Raw genomic sequence first — 27,643 nt, 5'->3', positions numbered from 1 at the left:
ATTAAATTATATTTACTTGGCTGTGAGAGACCATTGAGCCTAACACTCTATTGAGAGCATAATGATGAAAGAAATAAAACAGAAGTCTTAGTCGGAACACTAAATTAGCTGTATACAAGACAGTGTTCAAACCAGTTTAAACCTATGGATCTGAGAACTGGGTTAGAAGTAAAACACTTTACTAAAGACTAGAGACCGTAGATATGAGAATCCTGAGAAAGATTAGAAACGTGAACAGATGGCATCAATGGCAATATCATATTAAAAACGAGGATATTAGAAAAGAACTTGACATTGTCAGCATCCAGGAATGCGTTAGCAGAGCTAATCTCAGATGGTATGGTCACTTAAATAGAATGGGAGAGGAAAGATTAGCAAAACAAGTGTTCTCTGCCAATTTGGCAGCAAAACGACCCAGAGGAAGACCAAGATATAGGTGGATTGATACTGTACAAAGTGCCTTAGACAATAGAAATATAAGATCTGATAATGTTGGAGTCTTGACAAGTAACGGACTGGTTTGGAGGAAAATTGTAGATAAGAAGTTAGTAACGATGTTAATTGTTCATGTAGTACTATCATATCCTGTACATCCCTTGAGGGTACATGGCAGGAATTTGATGATGATGTCTGCAAAGTCTTAAAAATTACACCTCATTCATTAGGCATGCACAGTCAAAAGTTACTAATGCACTCAATTTTTTTTCTACCCACTTGTAATTCATAGATTTCTTAAAGTAACATAATGGCTAACTTATGTCCATCACTAATAAATCTTTCTCATAGTAGTGAAGCAAATAATCAAGCAACTCTTGTACTTTAATTAGAATTGATAAAATCCCAAAATCAACAGTTATCAGAAACTGATGTCTGAGGACTTAGCCAGTCATCATAAAATAAAGATAGTGAGTAAACTTCTGGTCCATGCCATATACTTATAGGCAGGATACTAGTTGGAGTCTCAAATGCTATTCTCATCTGGGTAGTTAACATTGAAATGCTTGTGAAAAGAACTTTTAAATTTTAATTTTTAATTTTCCACTTTTTAAAAAAAATTTCCCCTTGTTCCACATCCTGTACATTTGGTGTTTCAAGGTGCATGTTTGAAACTATGGATTAAGTTTTCAAGCAGCCAACTAAAATCAGATAGAAATATGTCTGTTTTTTGCCATTTTATTACCAGATTGGGTGTTTGTGTGTGAAAATGCGATATGAAAACTAAGTTATATAAATTGATGATTTTTTTTTTTTTTTACCCTACTCTTCCATTCTTTATAAGGAAGAAATTGTAAGGTCTCACTATTTTACTATTATAAAGTCTCACTTCCTATTCAAGAATCTAAGCACCATGTCTCCTGTGGTTTTTCTGGAGAAAGACAGAAGAAGAATACTAAAAAGTCTTCTGTCTTTTGATCCTGAGGGCATCTCTCCAGTTGTACTCAGACATTGTGCTCCATAGCTAACACTTATCCTGTATTGTCTCTACAATCTTGTATACTCTTAGCTGGGTTTTGAGTCAAATGGATGATAAGAGAAATTAAGGAAGAATTGTAGATTAAAAAGAAATTATGGAAGACATACAAAGAGAGAGGTGGAGAACAGTTGCATAAGGCTCAAGCTAGGAAAATTACTAGTATTGTAAGGAGAGAAAAATTAGATTGAGAGGAGATTATCACTGCAATCCAAGGAGTTTTTTTTCACTATGTGGCAAGTAGGAGGGAAAATGATAGTGGATTGATTACCTTGTTGAATGGAGATGGGAATCAGATGACCAAAGTAAATGACATATTGAACTATTTAATGATCACTTTATTCAAATGTTTCATCCTGGTACAGCAAGCTATTATGCCTAGAAGGATACTGAGTGATAAAGTGTTAAGAGGATGTATTCCAAATATTGAGTGTGCTAAATTTTAGTAAGGCAAGGGGCCTAGATGGAATTTTACCACATGTTTTATGGGAATGTGTAGTGGAGCTGACTGTGCCATTAGCTTGATTGTTTAATGAAAATCTTGCAGTGGGATAGGTTCCTAGAGAGTGGAAGGAGGAGGATGATATACCATTGCATAAGAATGGTGGTAGAATGGAGGTATCAAGCTATAGGCCTCTTTGTATTTTTTCTGTAGTTAAGATTTTGGAGAAATTGGTAAGAACTCATATACAGAATTGGGCAGAGAGGGCAATATTATTTATGCAGACCAGCATTGATTTGTGAAAGGATGCTCTTGTTTTAGTAATTTGGTAACCTTTTACAATAGAGTAACAAGAGCAATGAATGAGAGTAAGGCATTTGATAGGATGCCACATGACAAGTTGATTTTTTTAAGTTGCAGCATATGGATTTAGATATCAGTTTAGTGGATTGGATTTGTAACTGGCTTTCTGATAGATATCAAGAGTTGTATATTGTGGAGTGGTTTGTGGTTTCAGGGAATAGGAAGACTACGAGTGGAATTACACAGGGTTCAGTACCAGGACCATTATTGTTCAGTCTTTATATCATTGATGTTGTCATGGTACTGTAGGATGATATTCAGTTGTTTGCAGATGATGTGAAGCTTGAGAGGATTATTAGTAATAGTGCTGATGTTTTGGCTCTTCAAGAGGATTTGAATAAGCTGAAAAGGTTTGGAAATGAATGGGGATGTCAGTTTAATACAATGAAATGTAGTTTTGAAATTTGCAGTCCACAGATGGGATGATTCATACTCACTTAGTGGAATTATTCTGGAAGAATTGGAGGAAGCAAGGAATCTTGGCATGATTTTAGATAGAAATTTAAAGTTCAGAGGACATGTTACAAAGGTTGTGAAGACATCTCAAAGAATTGCTGCAATATTGAATAGGACATTGACCATGAGAAATAAGCGTACTGGTTCTATTGTATAAAGCTTTGATTAGACCATATCTTGATTTCTCTGCTCAGATCTGGACACTGGGATTTCAGGGGGATGTAACCCTGAAGAGGATGCAAAGACTTGATAACAAAATTGATATCAGAACTGTACAGTGTTTATTATGAGGATAGACTGAGGGTGTGCAGACAGCAGACTTTGTCTTTTATCCACAGTTTGGTGGATAAAAGACAAAGAGGAATATGATTGAGACATTTAAGCTTTTGAAGGATTAGTGGATTAATACTGGTGAAAGTTTTCCTACAGCAGAACAAGGGAAAAGAACACGGACACTGCATCCCTGGACAGTGATAGGGAGTAAAAGGATAAGAAGTGTGTTTTTTGCATGGAGAGTGGTAGGAGCATGGAATGCATTGCCTGAGAGGGTGGTGAAAGTGCAAACAGTGGATGTGTTTGAAGAATGATACAATAGACTTTGTATTGACTAGGGTTGACCTTCTGCAATGAGTTTTGTGGATGCAGTCTTGTGATTCCATGGAGGTGGAGATTAAATTAGCGATATACTTAATTGAGGCTAAATAATAATGAAATTTGTTTAAAACTTAAGATGTTTAAATTATTTTATACATCTTTTCTATATACACAACAGAATGATGTTAATCTTTCTAGAACTGTTTAGAATCCTTCACTTCAATTTGTTTAATCCATGAATGACAGTAACAGTGCTACTTATTATATTGTTACGCTGATGAACATGGAGCTGTATTTGCTTACCCTTTAAAAAGCATTATAATGTCCAGGTTGCATTAAATGCATTCAAGAAAATATACATTTCCACTAAACACACAACTTTTCCATGAAACATTCATAACTATATAAGTGAAAAGTTATGGTACATTCATATGTTTAAGTATTTAAATAAGTACAATTAAATAAGAACAATCGGTAATACAAATGGTATTACTGATTGTAACTATACTACAGTCAGTAACTACACTTTTTCCAACTGCTGTGCAATGGTCTTCTGAATGCAAGAAAATGGGTGCAGCTATGATTTTGTATTCTTATAAAAGAAATCGCTAATTCACGCAGAAGTGATTGTATGTTGAACATTGAGATTGGAAGAGTACCAGCATGCCAGAGTAGAGATGGCAGGTATTAAATTAATAGTATCAGGGAACCAAGTGTGTTATCGCTCATCTGTTATATTTGTTGACTGGGGTTCTCATCACCCACATTGGTCTGTAGGCACATACTGGTTTCTCTATATTATGGCCCACCAACAGCATGAGATCGCTAGAATTTATATTAATAAACCATGCTACAAGTACTGCATATAAGAAATTTGTTTTTATTACCATTTTTGAATGCATGGTTAATGAAGGATCTTAAATAAGTAATCTTTGGTTGTAATAAGAGCACTGTTTCATTATTTATTTTTCATCATACAAAAGCAGTATATACAATGCAGACAGGTACTTTACCGAGAAAGATCTGGTACTTCAGAATGAACATCACTAATTTTTGCATGTTCCATTATCATTTTAGTTTTGAATGATAGCCCAGGTGGGTGCCAAGCAGTAGAATTTGGTCTGACCTTTTGACTGTTGTCAGAAATCACTGATGAGTTTCTTTTGTAATGAACTATAGATATTTAGTAAATCTTTCTTATGTATGAAGCATCTCCGTAAGTCCATGCAGGGATTAATATTTTAAAAGGAATTGGTTGAATCAGTTGCTCTTGCTCTCACTTAGACTCCTGAAATTCATTTAATTTTTAAATGGAAATTAGATAAACTTATAAGATTGACCTAACAAAGATGGCATTAAAAACATCAGGCTCAGCTTATGGGTTTCCTGTTCCATCTACTGGATTGGCATTTATGTATTCCTTTTGAGATTAACATGATACACGATTTATGAGATATGCACATATCAGGTTAAACCAATGGACAAAATTTTGTAACTTGGATCAAAACAGATATGTTCTGTGTATTTTAGGATTTAAAAATTGAACTTTTTTTTTTCTCTAAGTCATCAAGATTCTTGGTCAAAAGTATCATTAAGTATTGTTCATTGATACAGGAAAAGAGAAAAAAAGTAATGTGAATTTTAAATTAATATACAACGAAAATTTAAGTAACTGTATTTATTATATTTGCAGCAAGTGAAAAAAAATACAAAAATGTTATAAGTACCTATAAGAGGCATGTGGCACATCTTCCATTATACTAACATTCCATTTTAACTGGTATTGTTGTTACATTATGCTGACCTAATGGAAATATCCACCTTGCTCATCATTCACTGAAAAAAAGATTTTCATGAAAGAAGTCCAAGTGAGAATAAAGGAAGAAAGCAAAATCTTTAATGATATCCTAAATTTCATTGTCTTGTGGTTTATGAGTCAAATCAATTAGTTCTTTATAATTTTCAAAATTATTTTTTTCATGATAGTAGTGGCAGGAAGGGAGGGTAGAATTACATCAAGAATTACTCAAATTTTAAAAATTTCTTAAAGGGCAAAGTGCATAGTTTGAAATTGTCATATTACTGAATGATTTTCCAGTTTCTAGTTGTATTTCAGTTGAAACTCCAAATATATCTTTTAATACTTCTGATTTCAGGTTTATCAAACATGCTTTCTAAAATTTTTGGAAATTTGGCATGTTGGGTATTTATTTGTCCATTACTTTAAGAAAGCTTTATGTGAACTTAGTTTGATATGTCATGGTGGTAGAAATATATCCTTGGAGTCAATGAGGGACTTATGCTTTATGTTCTCTTTCCAGTACAAAATTTTTTTTTTTTGGGGGGGGGGGGGGACTGTATTCTCTTTATATAATATTCAGTTGTCAGTTGCTGTCCAAAATGTCAGTCATTGTTTCAAATCATCACATATATGTATTGGACAACTTAGATATTTTTAGAAGTCTCCTTCCTATTTATGGTATATGCAAGAGAACTTCTTGCAACCATTATGTAAAAACTTTTTAAACTTGGTTCAGAAAGAAATGGCATTCTAAAAAAAGTGCATCTGTCATATTTTAATAAATTCCATTTTTTATCTTAAAATAGGAAAATAGAATTTTGTTCCTTTTTTCAAAAACATAAATATCAATTTCTGAAGGCTAATAAATTTTGTTATTAATTAACAGAATTTAATCAAATTCTGTTATAGGATTAGAGAGTAGATCAGGTTAGTGTTTGGATAAATTGAAATCATAGTTTCATAAATTATTTCATTAAACAATCAATAAACCCACTTTCAATGAACATTGAAAGTGCCTTTCTTGTCAGATTAACATTACAAGATTTTATAATGGGAAATTTCACTTTCTATCTTGGTCTTTCACATCCATTGTATTCAAAGTATGAAGTCATTACATAAGTGTCGTGTCACGAATAAAACATATATCACTAATAAAACATAAATGAAGCATATATCTACACTGCAAAAGTAATCTGCACTTGTTTTACAACCCCTAATGAATGTGAGATAATAATAAATTTAAAAAAAAATAAAAGGATATATATATATATATATATATATATATATATAAGCACAAGGGAGAACTTTATGAGGGTTTGTGTTATAGCATTCAGTAATATGACAATTTCAAACTATGCACTTTGCCCTTTAAGAAATTTTTAAAATTTGAGTAATTCTTGATGAATATTTCAGAAATACTTACCTATTAAAAAAAAGCACTGAAATCAATTTCACTTAGAAATTTTGTTGATCAGCATTGCAGAAATACTCCTAACTTTTTCTTAGTTACATATTGCTTAAAATAGTTTTTATTTGTATTGTTTCAAATATTGGTTACATATCCTATAATAATAATAATAATTCTCTTCTATAGGATTGGATGGATTTATTAAGTGGTGGAGAGAAACAAAGAATTGCTGTGAGTGTTGAATTTTTTTTATTATTATTATTTATTATTTTATAAATGTTATTGGCATGTACCTACATCTTAGTTAAGCTTGGCATAATTGTCATTATTGTTTAAGAATTTAAGAAACATACAGAATATATATTATTCTGTATGTTTACAGAATAATATTGTTTCTGTAATTATTAATATTATTAATAATAATAATATTAATAATTTTAATATTAATAATCCCTCAGGGGACCCTGTAACCCCTAGAGAGCGCATCCCCTGGGTGGCGGATAGGGGAGTCCACCATGTGTGTGTGTGTGTGTGTACATGCGCGCGCACGCGTGTGTGTGTGTGTGTGTGTGTGTGTGTGTGTGTGTGTGTGTGTGTGTGTGTGGTAGTCCGAATATACTGAATAAGGACTCGTGGACCAACAGGGCCATAAGGGGAAATCATCATGATTGTAAGGGAAGCGGCACTCCCATGGACCCCTAGCTGGATCTATCCTCTCCTTCTACTTTGAGGAAGATCCACTTACTTTAATCTTTCCTATAAGGCCTTATCAGCCAACTCTTCTTACTTTATGACCCTTATGCTATTAGAGTACTCGAGGGCCATGGGGTCTTTTCATTTCTGGCCTTACAACTATGCCCTCTCTATAAACCTTACTATATTTCTTCTATAATCTACTCTTTCCCCTTCATTATACCCTATTCCTCCTATGGGTTTAAATTCAGAAGAAGGCTAGTTCAGAAGCCTTAAGGTAGCAGCCCTACCACTGAACTATTCCATCGTCAGGCTAGTCCCCTGACATGGAGAACATAATCCTACTTGTAAGCTGACAGAAAAAGATAATCAGATTGAATCTATGGGAAATGACCCTGGAATGGAAAAGGGAAAACGAAAATGGAAACGACAAAATATAATACACATAGCAAACTGGAATGTAAGAGGAATAGCATATAAAGAAATAGAATTAGACCAGTTACTAAATGAAAGAAATTTTAAAATAGCAGTAATCACTGAAACAAAAAAGAAATTAAAAGGAACTATGAGAACTGAAAATTTTAATGTGATATACAGTGGAGTCGACAGAGACCAAAGAGCACAAGCAGGAGTCATGATATGGATACATAACTCCCTTTCAAAACAGTTAAAACATTATAAATTATGGAATGAAAGGATAATAGAAGATAGAATAAAAATAGATAGAGGCTATTTAACAATAAATGGTTTATATGCCCCAGAAGAAGGAAGAGAACAGGATAATATTGATTTTTATAATCAGCTACATAACATATATAATAAAATAAATAAAAATGACTACATAATTTTAGCAGGAGACTTAAATGCAAGAATTGGAAACACGAAACTTAATAATAATATAGGAATGCATGGAGAACACACTTTAAACAGAATTGGTAAAAAATTGATTGACTTTGTAGTTTATAATAACCTAAAAATAATGAATTCCTTCTATAAACATAAAGATATACTTAAATATACTTGGGCAGCAAGAGGATTGAAATCAATATTAGAGTACTTCATATTAAATGAAAAGACATCAAAATTTTCAGTAGATGTTAGAGTTCACAGAGGATATGAAATAAGCAGTGACCACTTCCTTGTTAAAATAAAATTAAGATTACCACCTAAATGGCTACAAGTAACAAGAACAGAAAGAAAAATTGAAACACTTGTTTATAAAATTAGACTATTGAATGACACAAATGTACAATGGCTATATGAACAAAGAATTAACCAATATCTAGATAAAATAAAACAAAATGAAGAAATAGAAATAGAATGGCTTAATATAAAAACGATACTAAATGCAGCAGCAAATGAAAGCTTAGGAAAGACCAAAAAATTCAATAAAAGAAAAAAACTGAAGATCTGGGATGATACAATCAAAGAAATAATTAAAAAGAAAAAAGAAGCCTATCACAAATGGTTAAGCAGTAAAAGATTAGAAGATGAAATAGAATATAAAAGAATAAGAGCCATAGCTAAAAGAGAAGTCAGAAAAAGACATAGAGAATCATGGAATAAATTTGTTTCTAATTTAGAACATGATTTATATAAAATAAGACCCAATGTATATAAGATTTTGAAACACCTAAATGCAGATACCAAAGAAAACATAAAATTAAACACTGAATTAAAATTAGAAGAATTTCTAAATTACTACACAGAACTGTGGACAGACAAATATTTTAAAAAAGACAACTGGCAAACAATTAACGAAAATGAAAAGGAAATAACTGAAGAAGAATTAGAAATCAGCCTGAAAGAAACAAGAAACAGAAAATCACCTGGAGAAGATAAACTAGGTTCAGAACTATACAAATACGCAGGAACAAGATTCAAAAAAAGACTCTTACTATTTTTAAATAAAATTTACTCAACTGGTATCCCCCCAATAGAATGGAAAAAAGCAATTGTGATTCCTATCTTTAAGAAAGGTAATAGAGATGACCCTAAAAACTATAGAGGTATCAGTATACTAAATTCCTGTTACAAAATATATAGCAGAATCTTAAATAACAAACTAATGAAATATTCCGAAAACTTTATTCTAGAGGTACAGAATGGATTTAGAAAAGGACGATCATGTATAGACCCAGCCTTTTGCCTAAAATTAATAGTAGAGAAAAGAAGAGAATATAATTTAGAAACACATATTGCATTTATTGACTTTGAAAAAGCATTTGACAAAGTTAAAAGAAACATATTATTTAACATATTAAAAGAAAGACAAATACCAAATAATATCCTGAAAGCTATCACAAGTATATATGAAAATAATCAAATACAAATAAGATTAAATCACGAGCTATCATATACAAGAGAGATAAACCAAGGGGTCCGACAGGGATGTCCCCTCTCAGCAACTCTTTTTAATATCTACTTAAATGAAATAATAATAAAATGAAGTAAAAATTTACACCAAGGAATTAAACTTTCACCTACAGTTAACTTAAACACTCTCCTCTTTGCACAAATTCTGAAGATAACTTGCAGAAAGCTATTTTAAATCTAAATGAGATATCCAAAGATTATGGTATGATAATATCAACAGAAAAATCAAAAACTATGGCCTTTAAAGGACAAGATCCAGCAAGAACAAAAATAGTATTAGATAACAAGATCTTAGAATAGGTGAATTCATTTAATTACCTAGGATGTATGATCACATATGAAAATGAAAAAGATATAAACATAAAAATTGCAAAATATTTAAAAATAACAGGTGTAATTAACTCTATATTTAAACCAAACCTAGTTCAAAAACAAACCAGATTAAAAGTATACAATACATTAGACCTACCAGTATAATGTATGGAAGCGAAATCTGGACAATAAAACAAAAAAACAAATAAAGATTAACAACAGCAGAAATGAAGTTTATGAGAAAAACTGCAAAGTATACCCTATTTTATCACAAAAGAAACAAAGAAATTATGAAAGAATTAAACCAAGAACCAGTAATAGAAAAAATTAAAAAATATAAACATAAATGGATGGAACACGTTCAAAGAATGAAAACAGAAAGATTACCAAAACCAGCCTTAAAGTACAAGCCATTAGGAAAAAGAAAACCAGGACGTCCTCTTAAACGATTCAACGATGACTTCTAAGGCCGGAACAGGCCATGCTAGGCCTAAATCCTTGATACGTATGATGATGATGATGATGTTAATAATTTTGGGAAATATAAAGATAAATCCTTAAAAAGTAAACATATAGATTAGTGTTCCCACTTTTTTTTTTTTTTAATCCATGCCTCTGTATCTTTCCCAGTAATTCAAGTGGTCCTTGACTTACAATGTATTCAACATATGACCACAACAGCCATCCCATTAGCATGTCGACTGAATACCATCTCACTGCAGAGAATGTGAATTCAAATAATTCACATTCTCTGCAGTGAGGTGTTCATTTGCTCACACTCTCCTAACATAGCTTCTGGGGATGACCTCTTGATCTCCCCCATTTCCCATCTTCGCAGCTTTGAAAACTAGGCAGCCAAATCTGTGCACAGTAGTTCTTATGTGGCTTAATCAAGGCCTTACACATTAGAACTAGAATCTCCTTACTTCAAGTCAGTCTCTTCTATATCATTGCCAAAATTCATTATAACCTGTTGCAAAACTTGTCCCTAGTTTTGCAATGGGTCCCCTCTAAACCTTAGCTCCCTATCCACCATCACACCCAGATCTCTGATTTCCCCTACTGTGTCCCCACATGGTGTGTACTCTACATCCCATCTTTATTTTCTAAATTTTAAACCATACACTTTGCAACATTGAACTGGCAAACCCATCCCCATGCCCTATTCAAGTCCTCTTGTAAAGCCACATTTACTCTGCTCTTCATACTTCTTTCTAACTTTGCATCATCTGCAAACACGTCAATCTCTCCACTCAAACCAATATCAAATCAAATATCATTAATATAAAGGTTAAACAGCAGTTCCCTAAAACACCTACTAGACAGCCAATCTCCCATCGATTGCACTACTTTAATATCCAGTCCCATTCATAGTAGTTTAAGTATGATCTTATCATGTAGCAAACTATCAAAAGCCTTTGTAAAATCTAAATATACTGCTCCCTTGTCCAATGCACCTGTATTGTAATAAGTAAGCACATTCCATGCTTTTTTGCATGTGGGTATGAAACTAGAATTAAATAATAATTTCTTAAAGCTGCACATTATATTCACCAGACAAAGGCATGGAAAGTTCAAGCCACAGAAACCTTAACTTGTTAAGTAAGCAAAAATACTAAAATGTGAGATTACTTTAGCAAATCCATGCTGTCCATTAAAGAGGATACCAATGTTGTCAACCCAGTTCTGGATTTTCACTAACCTCTCTCTAGTACTTTAACCACAACATCTTATACACAGATTGGCCTATATATATAGAAGCTTGATTTCTTTCACCTCTCTTGTGAAGCAGTACAGTCTTACCTACCTTCCACTCCTTCGGAACTTGATCCAGTGTAAGATTCATATTAAACAAGTATACCAATGCAGATGTCATCTCCCTGGAACATTCACTCAAAATATGTGGTGATATATCATCATGTCTCAGAACCTTGTTACCATCAGGTTTACTCATTTCTTCATGGCCTTCTTGTTCACTCATAGATGGTCTCTTGTCCTTCCCTTCCAGTGTTCTCACACTACACATTTCACATTCACAAGGATGAAATACCTTTATGAAATGCTCATTTAATATCTCAACTATATCCTCCCCAGCAGTTATCCATTTACCATTTTTTCAGACAAAGGCATGGAAACTTCGAGCCACAGAAACCTTAACTTGTTAAGTAAGCAAGTCAGTGTCTTCTTTCCATAATCAATAATCTTTTTTTTTTCTGATGGTTAAAGAATTCCATAGCGTTTTTTTGGCTTCATTAACTAACCATTACTTATACTACACCTTTATTACCCTTACCAACTAAGTCCCTGCTTGCTTCTTTGCACTCTTCTTGGAACTGATTATTACTATTAATGTTATGTTGCCTCCATAATGCCTTCTTCCTCTATATTACATGCTTTGCTTCTGCATTTATCCATTTCACCTACATTATTTAACCTTCTGACCCTCGAAAAATATTTAACATTGCTTCTTCTAGATGATGCTTGAATAGCACCCAAGCAGTATTGATCTCATTTGCAACCACCTAATTTCATGCTACACCTGCAAGCTGGTTCCTGACTTATTCATAATCGCCAGCCTTGCAGTTCCACATATATATTTTCCTTTGCACAGCTGGTAACCACCTACATAATCACTTCATGGGCATTCTTGCCAACCAGAGGGAGATTTGAACACCTCATTTATAATGACATTCTCTGAAAAGATGATCAAATCCAAGATCATCAATTCAAACTTGCCTTCTTACTTACTATTCAGGCAGTTGTCCCTCAAAAATTCAAGAAATTCATTTTCTTTACTTTCAGATGTTCTCTCTCCATCTCAATCTATATTGTCATAATTAAAATCACCCTATTATGATCATCCTATTCCCATTTGCTTGGCTAATTTGCATATAAATTTCATGGTCACTACCCTCCATTATCCTGATTTTTCTCCCTTTCCCTGTCTGTCTTGCATATTGTTTTCTTATTCTCTACACTCATGCTACCTGCTTCTCCATTCATTTATAAGTACCTCTTCAATCCCTTCTATTCCCTCTATGCACTTTTTACTCTCCTTTCCATCAGCAGTCTTTCTAGATGAATCATATTTAAACCACTCGAATGGCTGATCACTTCTGTGAAATTCTATTTGTCTTTCAAACTCATTTCACATATTCACAAATTGCATTCCTTTCTTTTCACACAAATTGCACTGACATAATTCATAATCCTTGCACTCTGCCTCAGCTCATCACTATCATACCTAGGCAATACACTAACTCCCTTTCTTATCACACTATTATTCTTCTCAACAACCTCCTGATATCATCTTCTAGTCAAGTCATTATTCCTACTACCAACTCTTTTTTCACTTACCCCTCATACCCAATGGCTCAATCAATCTACTCATTCTGCCTCTCAGAAAACAAACCTTGTGAATCTTATCATTCACCATGCCTCTAATAATTGATTTCCACTGCAATGCTACTCACTTTCATTACCTCCTTCATATGGTCATCATTCATTTCAGTCTCCTTCCCTCTTCCATACATATTTACAATTCTCTTCATTTTGCTGCTTATACACTGCATCTCTTGGCTCATCTTTACTATCTCTCAGCTTTCAAAATTTGTGTTTTTTTATGCTGTCATTCTCTCTGACTATCTCACTCTCAGTTGTACATGCTTTTTTTTTTTTTTTTTGCCACATCGGCCCCACCCGTGATCTTACCATTACTTGCACTCTGTTTTCTCACACACTTTCTTATTGTCACTCTTGTTCTTTTCATCCATTTCATATGCTTTCTTAACATTTGCACAATCTTCCTCAACATCCGTTTCACTTACAATGTTTTGTTCCTTACTCTGATTTAAACAAGCTTCATGCTCTATTAGCATATCACACTTCCTGCATATCCACATTAGCTCCTTTCTCTTATTGAATCTTTCCATGTAAACGTTAGCAACATCTCCCCATATACATATATGTATATATATATATTACACTCATGGCATAATACCATTCACGTTATTCGTCTTTAGCACTGCCCTACACAGTGATCTCCATTTCACCATTTTTTTCCAGAACACTACTAAAAAATAAAGAATGTAAGATAATGCCATCTAAAATATTTAATCGGGGTGCTTAAGGGTCAAAGTTGTATAACTGAGAGGAGACCTCCACATAGCCTTTAAAGGAATGCAGAGAACCGAACAGGGCTTCTGACCTAATGTCCAATCCTCACCTTCTCATGGTGCACCCTGTTGGGTATCTACCTGGATACTGAACAAACAAGGATGGGCTGGCAATTTGGAATTTAGTTGACCAAATTGTATTCTTATTGGCTTAAACCAATATACACAATGATGGTACAACATGACAAAATTTCATGCCGGCTGGGGCGTTGCCCAGTTAAACAAGGCCCCCGTTGTTTTCACCAGGGAACCAGGGTGAACTACAAAAAGTCAGCTACTGGAACAAATCTGAAAGCACACCCCAACTCGATATCACCAGAGTTAAAGATTGGTACTATCAACATAAGAAGCCTGAGTGGCAAAGAAATGGAGCTAGCTGAGGAATTAGATAAGTGCCAGATCGACATAATAGGGGTGACTGAAACAAAAAAGACAAAAACGGGTGAGATCTTTCTGAGCAATCAATACAATCAATCAATTAATACAATCAATGTTATATTCAGGCAATTACAATCAAGGAAAAGAAGGAGTAGCCATAGTATTCAACACAAAATACGAAACTAATCTTCTTAAATAGCAGACAATTTCAAGTATAGTGATGTGGGCAAATATGAGAATGGAGAACTGGACAATGAGACTTATTTGTGCCTATGGTCCCACAGAAGGTTCTAAGGTAGAAGTGGAGGAATTTTTTGAGGCTTTATAAAAAGCAACTGACACAATGAAAAAGGAAAAGCTGGTCCTTGTTGGGGATCTAAATAGCAGAGTAGGAAATGATTGTGAGACATACAAAAATATTTTGGAAAAATTTGGAGAAAAGAGCAAAGCTAATAATAATGGCAAATATCTGTTGGATTTCTGCTCAGGACATGGACTGGTTATTACTAACACCATGTTCCAACATAAAAATGTGCACAAATCCACATGGAGAGAAGAGGCAAGGAATAAGAAAAGTCTCATTGACTATGATATTGTTGAAATAAAAATGACGTTTTCTGCCAGGTACAGGACACCAGAGTTTACAGAGGATTTAAAATTGGAAGTGATCACTATTCAGTCTTGAGCAGGATAAAATTGAATTTCATGTTGAAAAGAATAACATGTAAGAAAGTTTTAAAGCGAATAAAAGTTGAGCAGCTCTCTGATGTGAACTGTAGACACACAAAGATTATTGAAGAAAAAATGAAAGAGTTTGAGAACAGGAATCAAACCTTGGAGATTCAGTGGCAAGCCTTGAAAAAAGCCCTTATTGATTCAGCTAGAGAGGCATGTGGTGAAGTTATCTGCAAGGATCGAAAAATTAGAACTCCGTGGTGGCCACAGGAAGTTAAAGAGGAAGTGAAGGAAAAGAAGAAAGCATATCAAAAGTTCTTGGCAAATAAGTCAGCTTGTGCTCTTAGAGAATACAGAGACAAATGCGAGAATGCTAAACAGTGTGTAAAACTAGCTAAACAAAAGTCATGGGAGGACTTTGGCAAGAATATAGAAAATAAATATCAAGAAGGTGGCAAAATATTCTGGAGGTTGTTGAAGAAGCTTAGGAATGGAAGAAAGAGTGCTGTAAAAGGAGTTAGAGATGATAAAGGTGACATGAAAACGGGAGAAAAAGATATCCTTGAAGTATGGTGTAATTACTTTGAAAAACTGCTAAATGAAACAAGCAGTGATGACAGCAGAGTGGTTAAAAACACTGACCAGGCATGCAGTCAGGAATGCATATCCATACTTGAAGTAGAAAAAGCCATCAAAGGCTTGAAATGTGGAAAGGCAGCGGGAGTAGATGATATTCGACCAGAAATGCTGGAGTATGGTGGTATAAAAGTCTTACAGTGGCTGCACTGCATAGTTCAGAAAGCCTGGACAGAGGGACGAATTCCTGATGATTGGAGTAGAGCTCTCATAGTACTCATATATAAAAAGGGAAATAAAACTGAATGTGAGAATTACAGAGGCATTTCCCTACTGAGTGTTCCTGGCAAGATCTATGCATGTATATTTGAGAAATGGTTGAGAAGAATTGTGAAAGAAAAGCTTGGTGAAGAACAAGCTGGATTCAGGCCAAATAGAGGCTGTCAGGATCAGATCTTCAATTTACCACAAATAGTCGAGAAAGCATGGGAATATAACAGAGATCTGTATTTAAGTTTTGTCGATTTGGAAAAGGCATATGACAAGGTTCCAAGAGAGAAGCTATTCAATACCCTACAGTTATATGGTGTCAATGGAGCATTATATCAAGCAATACTTAGTCTTTATTTGAGTTGTAAGCCAGCAGTTAGAATTCAAGGAAGTACAGGAAGATGGTTTAATGTTAAATCTGGTGTGAGACAAGGATGTACATTATCCCCTCTGTTATTCATTATCTATATGGATCACATTATGAAGGAAAGTGGTATTAAACATGATATCAAAATTGGAGATGTTAATCTCAGCTCTTTGCTTTATGCGGATGATGTTATACTAAATAAATCCACTACAAGTCTGCAAGATTCTCTGACTAAATTGAATAGCTGTTGTAATAGATATGGTATGAAGGTCAGCAATAAAAAGACAAAAACAATGAGAATAGGCAGAATCATTGAAAATGTCAACTGTGTTGTGAATGGAGAACCTGTGGAACAAGTAAAACATTTCAGGTACTTAGGCACGGTTTTTACTGAAGATGATAAATTAAATATAGAAATAGACAACAGAATCAGCAAAGCTGGTATGGTGGGAAGTCAATTGAATAAATTAACATGGAATAAGAGAGAAATTAGTCAGAACACTAAATTAGCTGTATACAAGACAATGTTCAAACCAGTTTTAACTTATGGATCTGAGAGCTGGGTCAGAAGTAAAACACTTGATGGAAGACTAGAGACTGCAGATATGACAGTCCTGAGAAAGATTATAGGAGTGAACAGATGACATCAATGGAAATATCATATTAAAAACGAGGATATTAGGAAAGAACTTGACATTGTCAGCATCCAGGAATGTGTTAGCAGAGCTAATCTCAGGTGGAATGGTCACTTAAATAGAATGGGCGAAGAAAGATTAGCAAAACAAGTGTTCTCTGCCAGGTTGGCAGCAAAACGACCCAGAGGAAGACCAAGATATAGGTGGATTGATACGGTACAAAGTGCCTTAGACGATAGAAATATAAGATCTGATAATGTTGGTGTCTTGACAAGTAACAGACTGATTTGGAGGAAAATTGTAGATAGGAAGTTAATGTTGTAATTTTTTTTTCATGTAGTACTATCATATCCTGTACATCCCTTGAGGGTACATGGCAGGAATTTGATGATGATGATGATGACATATGTAATGAAAATAATGGAAATGGAATGGATCAATGGGAATAAGAAATGGAAAGCATGCATTTGCTGTGATGTTATTTGTTGATTCACAGTCTCCTGCATACTACTGGTTATGTTGCATTCATGTTATGTTGGATTAGAGAAAACCAGACTTGATGTAAAATTATTCCTTGTTTTGTGTTGCACCATTGTGTGCATTTGATCTTTTCAGCTGATTTTTTTGAATGCTCTTGAGAAAAATCTGTAATCTGCTTGGAGTATTTTTGTTTGTTGCCATAATACTTGATGTTTGGTTTCATTTGTATATGCTACCAGTCCTGTTTTGTTTTCCTTTCATTCTCAACTTCTTTGAAGTGTTCAGTGTGCCATGCCTTCCCCTGACCTGCCTGTCTAGAAACCTTCCTTCTGTTCAAATTCCAAGAAGAATATTTTAAACAGGAGAAAGGATTAGCAATGGGCTCTTCCATTTCTTCCTTGTTAGCAATTCTGTTTGTGGAGTGGTTTAAAGAAAAACCATTCAGTACCGGGGAACAAAGCCTAAAGTTTATCTCAAATGTGTTGACAATATTTTAGTTTGGCCTGGCTCTATTATACAATTGGAAGAATTCCTCATCTACCTTAATAATATTCATCCTCAGATTAAATTCACTGTTGAAATGAAGATGAACTGATCCTTACTGCTTTTGGACACATTTATTGAAATATCTGAACAAAACACACTCAATTTCTCAGTATATAGGAAGCCAGCAAACATTGGACATTGCTTACATGACAAATCCCATCAACACCTGGTGAAGAAAATAGGCATCATTCATTCCTTATGTGACAAAGCTTACATAATCTCCACTAATAGAGATAAAAGAAACCATCAGTTACATTACCTAAGCACCATACTATCAAAGAATGGTTAAAATAGAACATTAGTCAACAAAATTTTATATCAATCTCCAAAATCAATGTGAAATACAAGACTTCAGAGGAACAGTGATTGTTGGAATTATTTCTGGAAAAACCTTCATGTTACTCCTCTTGATATATATTAATTTTTATGGCTATTTTTGTTTATGAGTACCCCTTGTTTATAATGTCATTGACTTTTTACTCAATTTTTAGGGCATTACTGATGTTTTAAAGACAGATACATTAAAAATATATGGGAAGATTAATTTTGGACATACCTTTGTATGATGTTTCTAGTTACTTTCTTATTCAGCAGCATCTGGCATATGGTGATATACATTTATATTACTGCTGAAGTATGACTGAAAGGAAGTGGGTGTGGTAGACATAATAATATGTCTATTATTATGGCCTTGTCGATTTGTGGGATATTCTTCTGTTCAAGAGTGTGGACTGATATTTCTGTTTTTCTTGTATTTTGTATTCTGTTTTTTTTTTGTTATTACGTTTCTTATTGCTTAAATGTTCTGGAACTGGTATGTTGCACAAAAATGTTCCTGTAGTCTTGCCCATAAAGATCTGATTGTGGAACCTGTGTAGATGACATTACAGTCTTGTTGGCAAGGAAATTTGTAAACTACATTGTGTATCCTAGTATTTCTTTTGCTTGTGAGATTTTGTAGGTTTTGGATGTGTTGTCAATTTTTGGTTCATGGTGAATGCCAACTTATAGTCACTGTGTTTAAAAATGTATTTGTAGGTTTTGGATGTGTTCTGTATGGCAGTTTGATGATTTTTTGTGTTGGGAAGCTTGTTTTGATGGGTTTTTGCTGTTTTGTTGGCATAATTTATTAGTTGTGTTGGGTAATTTCTGTTTTTAAAAATCTGTGTTAATTTCTTTGTTTCTATGTTGAGATAATTATGTGTAATCAAAAATTTGTATGCATTTATAAATTGTAGGATGACTGATTTTTTGATAGAATAAGGATAGTATGAGTTAAAGTGGAGGTAATTTCCGAGATGTGTGGGTTTGTGGAATATTTTTGTGAAAAATTGTAGTGACCTACGCTGCAATCTTTTCAACCGTGACTTTCCCAAAAAATGGAATGGAAGAAACATTATCATTATAAAATGTGTGAAGAATTTTGTTCAGAAAATTAAATAATTTTTTATTATTTTTTTAATTTATGCATCTGAGCTTATAAATAATTATTAGAATCAAATAAATATAGAAAGTCATCTGAAAAACTAATTTTTATTACAAAATGCTGATTTTATGTCAATTATTTTTATAGATGGCCCGACTCTTTTATCGCAAGCCACAATTTGCCATACTAGATGAGTGTACTAGTGCTGTAAGTGTGGATGTAGAGGGATCAATGTATCAGTATTGTAGACAGGTAAGTTATCACTTATATAAATTATTTTGATCATGACATGGATTCTGTGGCTGGATGTATCCATTATTATGTGCTTTCCACATTTTATGTGGAAAGCACCTCCTTTTTGCTTGCTCACCTTTTGATTCTGCACTATTACTCATCCTAGAAAGCTTGTTCATCTTTCTCTCTCTCTGCTCCTTACTTTATTACTTAAACAGGAAAGGACTGTGAGAGAGAGAAAGAATGTAAGTGGAGAAATTGAGTTTAGGGTATTAAATGAACTTGATGTAAATGAGGCATGGACATCACATGTCCATTGCCTCATCACATCATAAGACATCACATTTTATGGTAATGCAGAAAGCCAGTAGCAACATATTTAAATTGAAGAAAAATCAAAATACAGGCATCAAATTTATCAGTAGGCTGTATTTTTTTTGGAATACTGGTGCAGGGAAGATATTGCTTCAGTACTTTAACATCGATTTAAATTAAATCTACTTCCAATATGGAAAGAAGGGTTATGTAAATTTCTGTATCCAATAACCTCCCTACCGGCCAATGTGGATGAAATAGTGACACCAAATTGCACTTCTTATCCATGTTATTCAATGGGTTTTAGAGCTTCGTATCCAGATCGTATCTTGACGTCTATAGACGTCATGGCCGGTTGGGGGATTAATCCAGGTGGCTGTAGTTTCCCAGTTTTATTGCATAAGGCAATCCTTATCCTCAAATGCAACTTCTGGAACATCCTTATTGTGTTGCATTGTGGAAAAGACTGTTTTTGATAATAATGAGGTAATTGAAATGATGGTCATTGCTGTTCATTTAACTTCATGCTCTAGTTATATCTGAAGTTAAAAAAAAAAAAGTTCTTAGAAGATCATTAAAATCTCAAGTGCAGCGTACTGTATTTTGCTAAATTATTCCAGCACAAGGCATTACTTCTAAATGAAACTAATTTCTTGGTAACTTTTGTAAAAGCCTTCAATACAATTAGAATTGAAACTCTGCTGCCAATGAACACTAATATAAAATTACAGCCATTGCCACGGCATATATCTTTTTTTTTTTTTTTCAGGATATAAAATTAAGGTGTTTATCAGAAGTTTCCAAACCCTCCCCCCCTCATGTATAGGACAGAAGGCTGTCCAATATACGAGGTGTAATTGGTCTGATTGGTATCTTCTTTCCAGGTAGATACCAGCTAGACCTTCATTGTGGTATCACCCATCAAAAACAGCCTTTCTTCTTAGAGGCCTGAAATTCGGTAAGATAGGCAGTCCTGGATGGTCCAGCCAAGATCATTCAGCTAGTAAGCTCCTTTTGTATGGTCTGGTGTCAGAATGTACAGAGTAGTCCTGACATTCCACTTTTGAGCACAGTCATTGCTTGCTGGAGAGTGGCTGTGTAGGAAGCTCTGGAACTGACTTAAAACATCTTTGAGAATGAGTAATTATTCATCATTGTTCATGTTTATTAGAAACTCTCCGAAAAGCCCAACTTAATTGGAAAGAAAAGGAAGCAAAAAAAATATCAGAGGGAGCAACAAACATGCTAACTTTTTTAATATTACACTAGACTGAAGAATGTCCAATCAGGAAAATTTCACCCTTCTTCATCCAAAAGGTTGAAGAAGGGTGAAATTTCTCCACAAAACTTTGAGCTATTCTCTTCATTTGGGACATTGAGGAATCCTCAAGTGACAGCCATGATGAGAATACTTATATGTAGAGATAGTCACCTGAAGAATTGAAGATTCCTCAATGTCCCTGATGAAGAGATCTGCTCTCAAATGTGAAAGACCAACAAGTGACAGCCATGAAGAGAATACTCATATGTAGAGATAGTCATCTGGGCCAAACGTATTTTCAAGACACCTAAATCACCAGCATCTATGAATGCAAGATATCTCAAATATATTTCAAACCCTTTGTGATGCTTTAAACGTCAGAAGCATGATCCTTCTCAAACTACCTATCAACTTCCTACCATCTGTACCTCAATGTGGCAGTAAAGACTAAGATAAAGCAAAACACCAAAATGCTCTAATTGTGAGGGAGATCACCCTAAGAATGCCATGGTGGAAGAATGAAAAGGAGAACCAAAAAATAAAAGGTAAGCAGAGCATACCACCATCTAATGGTAAACCCTCCTACACTAAGATGGCAACTGGAAAGAAAGTGTCAGAAGTGCCAATCCTGCATTCCATCCCTGCTGTTGCCTGCAGAAAACATGCTCAAAGCCCAGTGATGATCTGACCTTAGAAAATGTAGCTATTATTCATAAGGACAGGAAGGGAGGCAGATTTGTCCATGGAGGAGCTATCATCCTTGTGAACAATCATAGATCCTTTTAGCAAGTTGCACTTACCACAAATGCAGAGACAGTTGCCATGTGATGCGCATTCAGATTTCTTATAACAGTATGCTGTGTCTACTTACCCCTGCTGCACATATCTCTCAAGGTGACCTTGATGACGTCATACTGCAGTTACTTAATGGGGAAACTAAAAGGACAAACACACTGGGGTGTTGTTCTTTTGTATGTCCTTAATATGAAATCTGAATTTTCTGGTGATTATTTTGGTTTATATTAAAACCAAAATAATTCTCCTAGCAGCAATCTTTTTTCCAGAATAGAATCTGTTTTCCCTGAATATCATTGCACAACTTATCTAGTCCAACTGTAAGCATCCATTCCATCCTAAAATATGACAGTTTGTACCAGTTTTCTTTGATATGAAACACTGCATGGATATTTGAACATTGAAAGACTTGCATAATCAGAAGGAAAGTTTTTATCCAACCTAATCTTCCAAGTGGAAACCATTCTCTCTTATATGTTTAGGCAAGATTGATGAAGCCGGAGATTTGGGAGTGTTGGTGGATAGCGAGTTGAAGCTTAGAGCGCACATAGCAAAAGTGGCTAAATCAGTTCATCAGATCACTTGGTTGCTGAAGAATACTTTGACGAGCTGAGACAAGCAGGTTATTGGTTCCTCTTTATCAAGCCTTGATAAGACCCCATCTTGACTATTGTGCCCAGATCTGGGTGCCAGAGTTTTTTCTTGATGGGGAGGAGGTAGTGAGGATCCAGAGGCAAGTGACAAAGATAGTAGCTGGTCTATGGAATGAACTTTACAAGAACAGGTTGAAGATGTGTGGGTTACAGAAATTGGTTGATAGGTGGAAAAGGGGTGAATTTTAAACGTTTTTTAAGCATCATACTCTTTGCAAACAAGGTTAGCCTACTCAGACAGCTACAGCAAGCCATTGACCATCTTTCAAAATGTATTCAGATTTTCACACAAGAAAACAGTATGCAGTAATAAATTTAGTTTAATCCTTTATCCAAATGTTACCAAATAAAGTTTGCGCCTGAAGTATCTTCAGGCGCAAACTTTGTTTGCCAACACTTGGATAAAGGATTAAACTAAATTTATTATAGTCTAACCAAGTGGAAAATAAACTTTCAAAACAGTATGCACTTTTGCAGTAGACAAAGTCTGTTTCGACCTAGAACTCATACTAGGACAAACTTTAATTCTCAGTTGCACTAGAAGACAAGTTACCATTGCTCATATCTGACAGGAATTTTCCTCTGTCACATACACCGGTTGCATCAGATCCATAAGTTACAATTGGTTCGAACACTGTCTTTTATATACAGCTAACTTAATGTTTTTAACTAATTTCTCTCTTATTCCATATAAATTTATTCAGTTGACTTCTCACCATACCAGCTTTGCTAATTCTGCCAAATTTAATTTGCCATCTTCACTAAAAATTATGCCTAAATATCTGAAATGTTTTATTTGTTCTATAGGTTCTTCATTCAGGATACAGTTGATGTTTTCAGTGTTTCTGCCTATTTTCATTGTCTTTTTTTTTATTGTAGATTTGTACTAGATCTATTTAGAAGTATAATGACATCTATAATAAATTAAAGAACTGAGATTAACATCACCAATTTTGCTATCAGGTTTAATACCACTTTCCTTCATAATGTGATCCACAGATAATGAATAATAGTGAGGATAACATCTGATTTAACATCAAACTATCATTCTATAACTCCTTCAATTCTAACTGCTGATTTACAGCTAAAATAGAGACCATGTATTACTTGATATAATGTTCCATTTACACCATATAACTGTAGAGATTTCAATAGCTTTTCTCTTTGCATCCTGTCATATGCCATCTGCAAAACTTAAATACAGATCTTTGTTACATTTCCAAGATTTCTCAACTATTTGTCTTAAAGTGAAAATCTGATCCTGAAAACCTCTGTTTGGCATGAATCCAGCTTCTCCTTCACCAAGCTTCCCTTCTACAATTTTTCATAGCCATTTCTCAAGTATGCTTACATAAATCTTAACAGGAACATTCAGTAGGGAAGTACCTCTGTAATTCTCATTGTTTTATTTCTGGAATTCCAATCATCTGGAATTTGACTCTCTGACTCAAATTATGCAATGCAGCCACTGTAAAAATTTTATACCCCCATATTTCAGCATTTCTATTTGGATATCATCTACTTCAGCTGCCTCTCCACATTTCAAGCTTTTGATGGCTTTTTATACTTCATGCATGAATATGCATTCCTATTGAGTGTTTTCTGCCACTGGTTGTTTCAATTAGCAGTCTTTCAAGTAATTAATGATTCCCTGTACAGTATTCTTTTCTCCATGTCTAAGTTTTTTAAAAAAGCCTCCAGAATATTTGGCAATCTCCCCAATATTGTTTACTTTTCTTACATATTTCTCTGTGTTCTCCAAGAGCACCAGCTGACTTGCTTGCTAGGAACTTTTGATATGCTTTTTCTTTTCTTTGACTGCCTCTTTCACTAAGCTAAAAGTGATCCTAAGGTGTTCTTCCTGTAATAATTCAGACAAACAAGAAATTACTGAGTCCACCATGGAGTTCTGATTTATTTCTGTGGGAAATACCTTCCCCCCCACAAAAAAAAGATGAAATTATTAAATGTTACATTTTAAACTCTTCCATAATTTTTACGATACATCAGAACAAAAATACAAAAATATGGAGGAGGTAGAAGGGTAGAATCAATTTAGAATTAAACTGATTTTCAAGTGTTCAGAAACCTTTTTTTTTTTTATGAATTTCTGTGGATAAAAGTACTGCCACTTCAGTGATGCAATTTGACAAGAATAGGATTGCAATTACCCAAAATTTGAAGGAGTCTGCAAGTGTGGACAAAGAAACTAGAAAGGAATTTTTTATAGTGGTATGGACAAGATATGAGTCAAGAAACATCAGTAATGTTGAAAAGTCTGCATTATGTTCAACATCGATAATTAAACTTTGTAACTTTTTCTTTATGATCAGTTACCAATAAGATACACCTGCTATCTAAATTACAATTATTGCAGTAAAACATACAATGAAATAAGCTTAATTATTGGCTGCTGTTTGATTTTAGTGGCACTTCTTACTTTTCCATTTAATTACTAAAAAGGGCATTCATTCTAATGAAATTTCTAGACATTGAGAACTCTCAAAATGGGCTTCTACTGAATTTCCTTGCTTCCTGGGATTTATTCTCAAGAGTTGACTGATCTAATCAGCAAGATTTGCTCTTTTTGAGTAATTTGCTATACTCATAGATGTATTCTTTGTTATGGTTTATGCAAACAAACCCTACCTGTTTAAACGTTCTGAATGCTAACTTATTTTGGCAGCAGAAGTTGATCATCCAGAAAAATGAAAAATTCCATAAAGTCAGTTCAAATTTAATCTCCAAGAATGCATAACCTTCTAACAAACCCTTGGAGACAAGAGTTCAATAAAGAAATGACATTCTACTAAAATAAAAAGCATAAACAGTATATATTTAAAGCATATTCCATTACAGTAGTTATAAGCAACCAGTGCCAACATTAACTCTGATAGCAGTAAAATATGAAGAGAAGAATTTATAGCACTCAGCTTCTTTTATTATTTCAGAAACTAAATGCAATATATAACAGAAAATTTTACTATTAAAAGAATTAAAAATTTTAAACTAAGATTAAGTATCTTGAATTACTGAACTAGCTTCTTTATTATTTGGGGAGAGGGGAGGACATGATTTTTTGAATCAGTATATTTTTTAGGAGCAAGGCTTCAAGTTTGAATTAATCTTTGCAATTTGTATTTTAGGTGGGCATTACATTATTTACAGTTTCACATCGGAAATCCCTATGGAAATACCACGAGGTAAATTTTGAATTTTTTTATTTCTTTAAATTATATGAAAGATTTCTTTATTAATCCTAAATATATACAGTAGGCCCCCTGTATCTGTGGGGTTTGGTTCCATCGTCTTCCGCAGATAGTAGCAAACCACTAGTGAGACCCAGATTTTTGCACACATATAGCAAAATTAAAGTAGGAAATTATTAGTAAATTGACTTAGTCTCACGCACTAGGGCTGTAGGGTTCTTTTCTTTAGTGAATATGTTATGTAGTTAATATATAATGTACACTAAATTGTATGGCCAAATAAATAATAATAAAAAGAGTTTTTTTTTATTTATTAAATGAGGTAATTTCTAGACGACCACTTCACCCGTACTATCCAGAGATGCTATCTATACCGTATTTGGGCACACATTCCATTGCTTCTCGATAATAATATTACATATTTATTTAAAATTATTACGAAACGATTTTTATGTCTTTAGAATCTATGAGGAGCAATGGAATGTGTACCCAAATGCGGTAGAAGGCACCCCTGAGTAGTACGGGTGAAGTGGCAAACCAAAAAAATTGCCTCATTCAATAAAACTGTCTTTACACAAATAAAATTTAACCCACATAATAATTATGTAGAACAAAATGAGAAAATATGCTAATGAAAATGTAATTGTTAATAAAATCTTAACATTTTTATTCTTATTAGGAGGAATCAACTGAGATCAGAACACCTCATTGTGTTCACCTACATATTTATTCATCTTACGAATCTTTAGCAGTCGGCTGCTTGCTTGCCTACTGAGAAAACGATGCGGACAACTAAGGATCATCGATAGTAGAAGCTTTGGCAACTTTTTTTAAAACACATTGTTATTGGAAGCTGCCATTTTTGTCTTTCAATTCAGTAAACAGGTTCTGCAAAGGTTCCAAAGCTTCTGTTATTGTGCAAGTAATTTTTATGCTGCGCTCCATCATTGAATCATAATCTATTATCTGTTCCTTTAATGTTTGAGCCGTTCGAAATATCGTGGCAAATTTTTTGAGTGTCCACGCTGGTGGTTCTTGTTCACTTTCATCCTCATCGTCATCTTCTTCTGTAGAAGATTTGGCAAGATCTTTCAACTCCTCGTTAGTGAGCATCTTCACATCATATCGTCAAATCCCTCTCCACCTATTTTACGTGCTGTGTTAATTGTTGTTGTTATCTGTAAGTTAATATCAGGGGCGTTTTGGGAATTATGAACGGCATCACTCCACAAATTCTTCCAGCATGCAGTTATCGTTTCTGGTTTCAATTCATCCATTGCTCCCTTAATTGCATCTATAATTGTGTATGAGTTCCAGCATTCCACGACTCCAACATCAGCAGAATCCTCAATCATTGCACGAATCATATCGAAAACCTGCTGAGCATATGAGGCTTTGAAACATCTAATGACACCTTGATCAAGTGGCTGAAGCAATGAGGTCATATTAGGTGCGAAGAAAAGCACTTGAACATTTTCACCTTCGGTGACTAGTGACTCAGGGTGCACTGGAGCGTTGCCTGTTATCAATAAAACTTTAAATGGTAATTCTTCCTCTCCAAGTATTTTTTCACCTCTGAAATAAACAGGCAGACAACTTTTGTTTTAAGGGCATGTTGATTCCGTGATCGGTAAACAAGGCCAGGTTTAATTATATGACCAGCTGCGTTGCCATAAAGTACCAGCATCAATCTGTCCTTAAAGCCCTGTGCTTGCTTCACAGTTTTATGGAT

General features: G+C 34.2%; 1 protein-coding gene across 1 annotated transcript in view; it reads left to right on the top strand.

The window, feature by feature from the left end:
• Abcd3 (ATP binding cassette subfamily D member Pmp70) overlaps positions 1-27,643 on the top strand; it is a 602,827-nt gene that overhangs the window by 557,190 nt on the left and 17,994 nt on the right. The window contains exons 23-25 of the mRNA XM_090414763.1: positions 6,722-6,766; positions 19,592-19,696; positions 25,849-25,905. Coding sequence (XP_090270889.1) covers positions 6,722-6,766; positions 19,592-19,696; positions 25,849-25,905 — 207 coding nt within the window. The remainder of the gene's footprint in view (positions 1-6,721; positions 6,767-19,591; positions 19,697-25,848; positions 25,906-27,643) is intronic.

This window comes from Typopeltis vanoorti, chromosome 25 (genome assembly GCF_054136105.1).
Source record: "Typopeltis vanoorti isolate ZY-2024b chromosome 25, IOZ_Tvanoo_1.0, whole genome shotgun sequence".
Lineage (NCBI taxonomy): Eukaryota > Metazoa > Arthropoda > Arachnida > Uropygi > Thelyphonidae > Typopeltis > Typopeltis vanoorti.
Note: the sequence above shows the minus strand (reverse complement) of the source record. Positions and strands in the feature narration are given on the sequence as shown.